Below are 11,607 nucleotides of genomic sequence, written 5' to 3' on the forward strand. Positions count from 1 at the left end.
CCTTGTATAATGGTGAAGTGCTTTATAACTTCACTGTTAAACATTTGCCTGATGGTTTAGTGGGGCTATTCTGAAACTGCATGATTCAATTACTAGGGACCACAGGTGACCTCCTTCATCTCTATATACTGATATCAAGCCTGCAGACGGCAGTGAGTATGGCACAGAATCACACACAGGTGGAGGCAGGCCTCCTATAAATGGTGTTCAGGATGCACACGGCATACAACCACACTAATGCTCGTTGTCACTTTCCTCTTAGGTGAATTACCTTTGTATTATCTTTGGGTGAATGATTTTTCGAGGCATAGTTTTAATGTACATACCTACATATTATATAACACATAGAATATCTTAGGCCAATATTGAACACAGGTTGCAATTTCTCTCCCAATGTGTGGCTTGCCTTTAGATTTAGCTGAAAGTGAAAAATGCAATTGAATGTCAAGGCATTGAGGCTATGGTCTAGATTGGGTCTTTTTTTTCTGCCTCTGTCATACTGTTAAGAGTCGCCGATCCTGTCACCAAGCAGGTCTAGTATTGATTTTAGTCACAAGATAGGGGAAATGGCAGTGTAGTCAGGAATACCTGTTACACTCAAAATCGCATCATAGAATAAAACTTACAGTTAATTTATGTAAAGGATCATAGTGGTAGATGAGAGACCGTGGTTAATATCTCACCATTTTCGATTTATTGTTAAATCCAACTTGTCAGCATTCCATTAGTGGTGCTAGATAAATTTAATGACCTCAATCGGTAAGAAGCTTTTAATTTGAGATCAGATCCTGACTCTGCAACCATTGAATAACATCACTTTCCCCTGCTTTCTGCAAATTATGTAACCAACTGAGGACCTTTCTAGCCATAAAGTTTCATGTTTCTGGGTAAAATGCTTTTCTAATTTGGCATGCATGCTACTAAAAATGAAGCTTTTATTTTTTACGTCACTGGAAAAAAATGTATATATATAGATCATTATTTTGCCTTGCTAAGTAGGGAAATGATCAAACTGAGGTTAGAGAAATATGGAAATTTTGCCTGTTCTGCCCCATTTGTTTCACCGATCTGTGAGGATTCAAAATGGGGCAAATATAGTATTGCAGCACGGATAATCGGGAGTGTGTTATATCATGGCTATTGGGCTTGTATAATTGGAAATTGAGAAGTCACTGCTGTGATTAAAAAAAATATATATTTATTTGAAAGGGAAAGTGATGAGAAAGGGAGAGAGAGACAAGAGAGAGATCTTGCACCTGCTCATTCATTCCCTAAATAGAACACAAAGCCCAGATCAAAGTCAGGCCAGGTGAAAGCCAGGAGCCTGGAATCTCATCAGGATCTCCCACATGAGAGCAGCAGCGTGAGCATTTGGGCCGTCTGCTGCTGCTTTCCCAGGCACATTAGCAGGGAGTTGCATTGGAAGTGGAACAGTGGCGACTTGAGTTGGTGCCCCAACATGAGATGCTGCTCAAAACCAAGGATTTAACTCACTGAATCACAGTGCCCACCCCAAGACTGCCGATTTTTAGAAAGCAGTTTTGTTCATGATGCTTAGCATTAGGGTAGACGGCTTAGAGGAGTGGATGAAGGAAATCTCCATGATCAAATCTTGTATTTCTTCGATTTCTATCTTTGTTAATTTTGTTGGCCTTTCTTATCAAGCATGCTTTCCTTTTGCAGTTGTAACAGAAAAAAAAAAAGCCTGAATTGTGTGGCATCTTAGTTAGTTCTGCATTACCACGCTCAAATGCCTCAGAGAAGTTAGACTTACAGAGAAGGATGGCTCACTTCAGCTCATGATTTGGAAAGATAGCCGACCCAGTTACTCTTGGAGGCCAGCCATGGGGGGGAAATGCATGCAGGAAGGGTGGCCTGGTGAGACAGGAGAGAGAGAAAAAGAGAAACAGATTTTGAAAGGTTGGGGGAGAGAGAGAGCTGACTGGATCTTTATCACCAACCTTATCTTAAGAACTTCCGCCTCAGGACACCAACTGAAGGACCTGAAGACCTCCGGCAGGGGCCACTTCCTGAACACCATAATTGGGTCAAGTCTCCACTCTCCATATGTGAAGCATTAACATGAAAGACTTTTGGGGACAAATCTTGAATACATTGACCTTTGAGGTCTATCAAAACTATGGTGCAGCCGTAAGGCGTGGGAGCTCTTTTAAAAGTTACTGTGCACAAAAAGAGGCGTGTAAACCAGCGCTGAAATAGATCCAAAACAGGCAACATCCCGCAGTAGGCTGCCAAAGCTTTGTAAACGATCAGGACTCAAATCCTGACTTTTGTACCTTTTGTTTTTTTTTTTTTTAATTTAAATTTTTTGGTGCCTGTTTTGATTTGCAATGATTGGACTGCAAAGCCGCAGCAGCTTTGTTTTCCAACACAATGTAAGAGTTTAAATTGCTGGCCGAGCTCTTCTCATCTGTGACAGTGAACTGCAGCTGCCCACGAACTATGGAACAAGACTCATGTTAATGCCTTTTGTATAAATATATTTTTTCTCACGTGTAAGCACAATGTACAGATTTTCTATATCCTTTAGTGCAGGCATTGCCTATACCCAAGAATAAAGAACTGGGAGTGCTGAGCTGACCATTCTTTTATATCTTAGTACTCTGAATAAAAGTGTGTGCCTGAAGCAATAGGAATTTAACTCCTGGTGTCTGTACTTGCAGGCACAATGAAGGATCGGCTAGCAGAACTGCTGGAGCTGTCCAAGCAGTATGACCAGCAGTTCCCAGACGGAGGAGATGAACTTGACGGGACTGAGAACATCGTGTACGAGACGGACCACCTGCTGGAGTCCTTGTACCAAGACATCCAAGATATTCAGGAGGAGAACCAGCTGCTGATGGCTGACGTGCGGCGGCTAGGCAAGCAGAACACCCGCTTCCTCACGTCCATGCGGCGCCTCAGCAGCATCAAACGCGACACCAACTCCATCGCCAAGGCCATCAAGGCCCGGGGCGAGGGTATCCACCGCAAGCTGCGCGTCATGAAGGAGCTGAGCGAGTCTGCGGAGGCCCAGCACGGCACGCATTCGGCCGTTGCGCGCATCTCGAGCGCGCAGTATAGCGCCCTGGCACGCGCCTTCCAGCAGGCCATGCAGGAGTACAACCAGGCCGAGATGAAGCAGCGCGACAACTGCAAGATCCGCATCCAGCGGCAGCTGGAGATCATGGGCAAAGAGGTGTCTGCCGACCAGATCGAGGACATGTTCGAGCAGGGCAAATGGGACGTATTCTCCGAGAACCTGCTGGCCGACGTGAAGGGAGCACGGGCGGCGCTCAACGAGATCGAGAGCCGCCACCGCGAGCTGCTGCGGCTGGAGAGCCGCATACGCGACGTGCAAGAGCTCTTCCTGCAGATGGCGGTGCTGGTGGAGAAGCAGGCGGACACACTGAACGTCATCGAGCTCAACGTGCAGCAGACACTCGACTACACCGGACAGGCCAAGGCACAGGTGCGCAAGGCCGTGCAGTACAAGAAGAGGAACCCTTGCCGGACCATCTGCTGCTTCTGCTGCCCATGCCTCAACTAGAGGCCGATCCACGCCCGCTCGCACCCTGCAGCGTCTTCTGCACCAGATGAGAGGTTCCCCGAATCCCGTGGAACTTGCTCTTTAGAGCAATAGACGAGGTTCAAGGATTGCACACCTGTCATGCCTGGAGAGACAGCTGGTCTTGGTGGATGGCTGTTGAACAAGGTTCCTACGGGACACACTGCAGTATTCTCCTGAGTGAAGTCCAATGCAGACATGATGTGGGATCCGACCAGTCTGTGCCACGGCCTGTCCCCAGAAACCCCAACAAGTCACTGTTGCGTTCCTAAGTGGAACGAATTCATGGCAAAAACTTACGTTGCGTATCCTGTCGTCAGTTTTTTTGGTTTCATTCTGTTTGGGGTGAAACTGATCTGAGATAAAAACTATGCCCTCCATTTCTCACTCTGATTTGTGCAGATTTCCATCTAGATGTCAACTTTTCTGTGCCCCTTGTCTGCTTTACTGACAGCACGTTGGACACACGTTGTCTCCTTTCTTTCCCTTTAATGTCTTCCACCAGAATGTATTTCGGAATTATTTTTCCAAATATTTTAAAGCACTGATTGTGAAATGAGCATTCAAATTAAAGTTTGTATCTATCATATTTTATATATTTTTCACAGGTAAGACTTATTTAAAGTTAACCTTTTTAGTTGACTACATATGTATTTGTAAATGCAAAATACTAATCCACACTGAAGTGTGTGCATCCCCAAAGCTGGTTTAATCGTACTTTTGCAAACGTGGCATACACATGTCACAAAAAAACACTTTTGGCCACTGGTGGTGGTTTGCTTGTCTGCAGCTGATTTGCAGGCCAGGTAAGGTCAAAACTTGATGTTGAACAACTCTACATAGGTTTTGATGCTAAGGCACATCTTGAAGGCTGAAAGCATACACAGAACTACAAATAATAAAAGTGTTTTTTGGAAACACCACTTTTGTTTTCATATAGACCATTTCTTTCATGCATTAAAATGGAATACTTTAAAAGAATCCTGTTTGTCAGATAAGCTTAATAAATAATCACATTGCAAACATCCCTTTTACAGACTTATGTTCTGAGCATTTTAATCTTAGTTCCCTTTCACAATGATTGTTCAAAATGTCTTTCCCACTAACCAGTGAGAAGGCAAGGCCTGGACTGAACTATGAGTGAGTGTAGGAAATGAAACATGCAAAGAATTCCCAGGAGGGTGACTTGCTTTCTCTCTTGAGTTCAAAAGTTCAGCAAACTCGCCGAGCATTGGGGATTCAGGTATCGTTTACAGACTGTGTAACACTCTAAACCGCTTTTCTCCTGTCTGCTGTTCCTCTTGAAGTCAGCTTCTGACCCTTCTAAGTATGTGTGTGAATTTAATTAGCAATCATGGTTCACCAGCCCTTCGGGGGAGCTCGGCACCTGTCCTGTTTACTACCAGAAAGTTCTTACCGGGACCTAATTTTGATTTCGTGGTTAAATATGAGAATTGAGGAAATGAAATCCCACTCAGTAGTTTCCAGACTCCTCCTGATTCCTTTTACAACTGACTCCGGGAATACATTTAACCTTTCGGTTAATTTCTTCTCTGTAAGGAAGAGGGGAAAAAAATACTCACACCGCTACATGCCGTTTTTTCTTGTTGCTGTAATGAAGTGGTGTTATAAGCACAGGGTAGCCAGCTAAGTTTCCAAAAGTGAGAATAATTGTAAATCTGTTTATTACAACCATAAGGTATTTTCTTTTCATAGAAAAGAAATTCATGGGGCCAGCATGATGGCTCAACTGGCTAATCTTTTACCTGCAAGTGCTGGTATCCCACATAGGTGCTGGTTCATATCCCAGCAGTTGGAAGATCTCTCTATTTCTCCTTCTCTGTAAAGATCTGCACTTCCTTTAAAAATAGATTTTAAAAGAAACCCATTTATTCATAAATGAATTTTCAGACTCTTACGTTTTTAACGATACGTTTATTTATTTGAAAGGTGGAAGAACAGGGATGGATGGAGAAAAAGAGAAAGAAAGAAAGGGAGAAAGCTTTTCAGTCTGTTAGTTCAATTCCCCCAAATGCCAGGAATAGTCAGGTGGGACCAAGTCAAGGCCGGGAACCCAGAACTTTATCCAGACCTGCCACATGGGTGACATTTGAACCACTGACTGACACTTCCAGGATTTGTTTGTTAGCAGGGAGCAGCGAGGAATGTTCATGCGGGAAACAGACGTCCCAAGCAGTGAGTGAACACGCTGTATCTCATTGACCTGCCCCTCTGTGTATTTTTTTCATTCTCCACATTTGACATTTGAGGATATGGTAAAGACTGAAATCTGCTGGATCAAGAGAATGATGAGTGATTGCCCAGGGAAAACAAGACTTTCTTCCTACTGCTCCAATGTTTAAGGGAACAGATTCTGGACCCTGCTCCGTAGGTTTGCATCCTGACTCTGTCAAACTCCAGCTATCTGGCAACTTAAACCGCTCTGTGCCTTGGTTTCCCCATCTGTTACAGGGGAAAGAGTGCTGATGTCATTGACTGGTTGTAAGAAGTCAGTAATTAAATGTGAGGATACTTTAAAAACTTTTTCAGGACCCAGCATGATGGCTCAATGCTAAAATCTCACCCCCCAGAATCCTATATGGCTGTCAGTTTGTGTCCCAGCTGCTCTACTTTCCTTCCAGCTCCCTGCTTGTAGCCTGGGAAAGCAGTGCAGGCCGATCCAATGACCTGGGACCCTGAACCCGCATGAGAGACCTGGAAGAAGCTCGTGGTTTCAGATTGGCTCAGTTCTAACCATTGATGTCATATGGGGAGTGAACTAGCAGGCAGATGATCTTTCTCTCTGTCTTTCTCCTCTGTAAATCTGATCTGCCTTTCAAATAAAAATTGATAATCTTTAAAAAAAATTTTAAGTTTTGGAGAGGATGGAATTTAAAAATCTGCAATGGAATTAAAAGGTACTTTGGTTAAGTTATTCTAAAATATATGCATTGTCTGTGAACTTTTGAAGAGTTCAGGTACATAAAAATACCGAGAACTGGCAAAGTATCATATTTGTTATTTTTCTTACTACAGAACTTTCTCTTTGAGAGAGAAAGTGACCCAGCTAAGGAACAATTACTACATTTGGAGGCAAAATTAAAGATTCATTCTTCTGTTAATAGTCTAATAAAATGGAATAAAGAAACCAAGATCCTATCTTTTTGCTTTTTTGTGTGTGACAAACTGCATCTCTGAAGGTAAATCTTTGGCTTTGTGTGTCCAAACATGTTTTGAGGCAGAAATGAAATATTCCAGCAAGAACAGGTGAGTACAAAGTCATTGTTCTGCCTAACTTGGCAAATGCTTTCTTCTAATCATTCCCAGGCTGTGAGTCACAAAGTCCCAGCAGGAGTTCTAGGAAGTTGTTGAGGCCAGATCCGTGACTTGGCCTCAACATACACCAGTATACACCACATCCGGTCCCAGTCCCCATGGCATTCCTGGCTGTGCCTGCCATGCCAGGTGATCCTCCCTTTCAATTGCGAAATGTGACTTTACTCTTTGGAAACAGTGCTCTGGGGTGCTGAGATGTGTGGACTTGGCTTGGTCCAGTGGTTTGATGCTCACAAAGCAGACTCCAACAGGCCACTTTGGACAAGAAGAAGACTTTGTGACAATTCTGAGAATGTAAAACAATCATGCCTTTTGGCTTAGGTTATGATAACTCCAAATACACTTCAATCTGAGATTATCTGGGGAGTGGCAGGTGAGGGGCAGTCTCTTTCTCAAGGTTTCTTATCTGTATGTAGGCCAGAGCCATCAAAGAAGAAGGCAATTACCTGCAGGTCTTCTCACCAAAACTTCATCAACGAAGGACAATTAAACTCAAATATGAAATGGAACAATAAGTCAGAGAAACAACAGGGCCAACAGGGGCTAAAATGGAAATCTTTTTTATTATTATGATTAATTGCATTGCATTATGTAACACAGTTTTATGGGCACTGGGATTCCCTCACCCCTCTCCTAATCCTCCCCCCATGGTGGATTCCTCCACTTTGCTGCATTGCCACATTTCAAATTCAGTTGAGATTCTTTCATTGCAAACATACACCAAGCATAGAGTTCAGCATGTTATTGTCCAGACAAGTTCAACAGCTTCTTAGGGAGACCTTCTCTGGTCTGAAGGTAGAGCCAGCAGAGTATCATCCCGATCACTTAAAAGCCCCAACATAACATCAGTAACAATTTATAACGTTATGGAATTAACTGACATAGCATTGAGTCACCAATATGTTGAAAAAAAATGCAAGTTCTTAACCACATCCTGTGACTACTTCATTGACATTTCAATTTTAGTTTATATACAACCGGGTTCTATACACCTTAAAATGGCTATAGATTACTGTTCAGCCGTCTTGTGTCTTAAAATGGAAATTCTTTAACACTCTTTAAACATATATAGCATATCCTTCCAAATGACCAAATGCCAAACTTTACAGTCACAGTCAAGACACATATTATAGTTGGAGACAATTCCAGAAATGTAATGAAGAGGAAAGGCATCCAGCTAGGATGCATTGGTGTCCAGGATAATACGCATTAGAATTTCTTTAAAAGACTGATCAAAGTTATCTGAGCTGTGACAACAAAAGAAGCAATGTCTGAGGCTCTGGCCTTGTCCATCACAAGCCTTGTCAATGCACTGTCACTCCTTATGGGTTTCATTGTCAGATACCTGGTGCTGGTCTGTCTCTGCCCTTCTCTGGCTGCTGATCTTTGTCCCTATCTGAACATTTACATCTGAGGGCTTGGACTTCTGGCTGACTGCTGCTTTACACAAAGAATGCTCCAGCACAGCTGGTTCCCAAAATATTCAGCTCCTGCCTGTACCAAAAGTTATTGCAATTAATTAAACGGGGCTGTTGGAAATGCAAAAGGACTAGGATGAAGACTGTGACTTCATCATCATTTAAATAGGGTAACTTTAGTATTGACACATGTTTTAAAGAATGGACATATTGTCCTTATACACTGGACTGATTTTTTGAACATTATTATTTGTTAATTTTATTTATTTGAAAGGCAGAAAGATGGACACAGAGAGCTCTCTGAGATGCTAATTCAAATGTCAATAAGAGCTACTGCCAGGCCAAGTCAAATCCATAGCCCAAGAACTCAATCTTGTTCTCTCAAGTGGCCCAACTAACTGAGCCATCACATGCCACTTCCTGAGAGTACACATTGGCAGGAGGCTGGTATTGCAAGCAGAGCCAGCACTTAACCAGGGCACACTGATAAGCATGTGGCTATCCCAACTAGCATCTTTAAATACCTCTCCCAGAATGGCTTTTTCATTTCTGAGGACAAATAAAAACTTTTTTTTTGTTTTGAAAGGATGGTACCTTTATTTGTTTTCAAATTTTTACTTTTATTTGAAAGAGAAACAGAGACAAGGACAGACTTTCCTTCTGCTGGTTCACTTCTCAGATGTTTCAACAGCTGCCTCTGGGCCATGCAAGCAGCAGCCAGCCAACTACTTGAGCTCTTACCACTGCCTCTCACCTTATGCATGCAGGAGTCTGAAATCAAAAGCAGAGCTGGGACCCAAGCCAGGCACCTGCTCCAAACACCGACTCTACAAACACCATCTAATTTGTTTTTTGGATCCAACCAACTTGGATAGTGTGTTTTTTGTATGTGTTCAGATACTCTCTAGAGGGAGAAAAAGACTCAGAATTTTGCGAAGCCGCATAGTTGAAACAGAAAGTACAGCCTCCACTCTCCTCTCACATACAGGATTCTTGCAGGGGTGGCAGGCTCAGGGAGTGAGGTCTGGTGAGCAGAGGGAGCATGGGCCTGGGGGTGAAGCAGATCCTGTGGGAGCAAGATCCTCTGTGAAGAGGCTGAGTGAGGAGAGAAAGGATGATGTGTGAGTTCCCAGGGAGGAAAGCCAGCACCGCTGGAAGCAGACCAAGGGCAGGATTGGTCCCTGTGAAGTGGAACCTGGAAGAAATAGGAAATACCTTGATTAAAGTTGTAGATTCAGGTTGGATGCTAAGTTATAAGACTAAGCTTTAAGTAGATGTGATCATCCCAAGTACCTCTCAGCTGCCAGGAGCTGGTGCTGCAACTTTCTCCAAACTTGGGCTTGAACCAAATCATGAAAGGATCCCCAGGAAGTAGAGAAGGGCATGCACATGGAACATCACCACCAGAGGAAAAGGCATCACTGCGCCTCCACAAGCAGAGACACGAATTTCTCCTGTGGATAGGGAAGTTACAGATGTTCATTCTTCGGCCTTGCCCTGTAGTTGACCTTGCTGTGGTACACCCTTACATAGGCACAAGTGGCAACATGGGTACTTCTTGTAACCTTCATTGCCTCTGTATGATCTGGTTTATGGAGAAAGCTGGCAAACCAGAAATGTTACCCAAGTGATGAGATGTCAGCACATGCCCTCGTCAGAAAGAAGCAAGCCATCTGCTAGTGCAGAACCTCAGAAACGGCCCTGAGGGCTCACATCATTGAGTTCCCACTACATAGGCAGGACACCTAGTTGGAGTTCCCAGCTCCTGCCTTCAGCCCTGGTCCAGTCCCACCTGTGGCATAACTTGGGAAGGAAACCAGGGAATGGAAGTGTGCTTTCTCTCTCTCTCTCTCTCTCTCTCTCTCTCTCTCTCTGCCCTCCTTCCTCCCCCGCCCCCCCCCCGTCCCCTTTCCCTCTTAAATAAACAGTTCACAAGAGTTTATGGGTGGTTTTTGGCACAGTAGTTTAAGTTGTCTTCTGTGACACTGGCAACCTGCATCAGACTGCCTAGCTCAAGTCCCACCTACCCTGCTTAGCTTCTTGCTAATGAGGGTCCTGGGAGGTAGCAAATGATGGTTCAAGTGCTTGTACCCTGGTTTCTCATCTAGGGGGACTGGATTGAGTACCAGGCTTCTAGTTTGAGCTTGGCCTAAACCTGACAACTTTGATTATTTGGGGCAAGGGAATCAGCTGATGGGAGTCCTCTCTCTGCTTCATCTTTTTCTACGACTGTCTTTCAAATAAAATAAAAATAAATTGAGGATTTTAAAATTGTTTTAAAGAATTTTTTATTTGAAAGGCAGAGTTATACAAAGAGAAGGAGAAACCCAGAGAGATATTTTCCATCTGCTGGTTCACTCCTCAAATGGCCAAATTGGCCAGAGCTGAGCAATCTGAAGCCAGAAGCCAGGAACCAGGAGCTTTATCCTGGTCTCCCAAGTGGGTGCAGAAGTCCAGGGATATGGGCCCTCCTCTGCTGTCTTCCCAGGCTATAAGCAGAGTGCTGGATTAGAAGTCGGCTAGGCTTCAGCACCTACCTCAGAAGCTCACAAAAACCAAAATGGGAAGAGGGAGGGCAGGCTGGGCCGCAGCACCTGCTGAGTCACAAAAAGCCAGGACTGGAGGTGAACCAGGCTGGGCTAGGCTGTGGGACCTATCAGTGAGAACTGGAATAAGTGAAGGCCAATTGGGATAGGCTGCAGTATCCATCAATGAGTGCCAGGACTGGGGGCTGGCCTTGTTAGTCTGGGTAGCAACACCCACCAGCACACATGAGATCCATTGCTTAGAGCAAGCCTGTTAGGCAGACGTGGGGAACCCCTTGCTAGACCGCATCTCCAGTTGGTAAGTCTGAGAGCTTGGGCTGTGAGCAGGCCAGACTGGGCTGGGTTACAGCACCTGCCAGCATACATGTGAGCCAGGTCTGCAGGTGGGCCAGGCAAGGTTAGTCCACAGCACACACTGGCATGAATGAGAGCCAGGATGAGGTGCAGGCCAGGCCAAGTTGGACTGCAACACCCAACAGTTCACATGAGGACTGGAGCTAGGTATGGGCAAGATAGCTAGGCTGCTACACCTGTTGGAGAGAGCTGATTTGGGGGCGGGCTGGGCTGAACAAGGCTGAAACATCTGTTGCTGAATACCAAGGCTGGGGGCAGGCCATGTGAGACTGCCTGCTGCACATGCAAGACACAAGGCTGGAAATGGGCCTAGCTGAGAAGTCTGCGGGACTCCCCTGCTTGGCCACTGTTTGCACAGATGAGTATGAGAACTGGGAGTGGGGGT

General features: G+C 44.6%; 1 protein-coding gene across 6 annotated transcripts in view; it reads left to right on the forward strand.

The window, feature by feature from the left end:
• The window catches only part of STX11 (syntaxin 11), a 47,123-nt gene extending 42,530 nt beyond the window's left edge, over positions 1 to 4,593 (forward strand). For 4 of the 6 annotated variants that reach the window (XM_040965619.1, XM_040965614.1, XM_040965618.1 and 1 more), the window contains exon 2: positions 2,685 to 4,593. In XM_040965619.1, the coding sequence (XP_040821553.1) occupies positions 2,690 to 3,550 (861 nt within the window). In that variant the 5' untranslated portion in view covers positions 2,685 to 2,689 and the 3' untranslated portion in view covers positions 3,551 to 4,593. Of the gene's footprint in view, positions 1 to 1,747; positions 2,128 to 2,684 lie in introns of those variants that run through there. The other 2 variants (XM_040965620.1, XM_040965616.1) reach the window with 2 other exon arrangements.
• Positions 4,594 to 11,607: the final 7,014 nt, after the last annotated feature.

This window comes from Ochotona curzoniae, unplaced genomic scaffold, assembly GCF_017591425.1.
Source record: "Ochotona curzoniae isolate NIBS_2020 unplaced genomic scaffold, NIBS_Ocur_1.0 scaffold_3890, whole genome shotgun sequence".
In the NCBI taxonomy this organism is placed as follows: Eukaryota; Metazoa; Chordata; class Mammalia; order Lagomorpha; family Ochotonidae; genus Ochotona; species Ochotona curzoniae.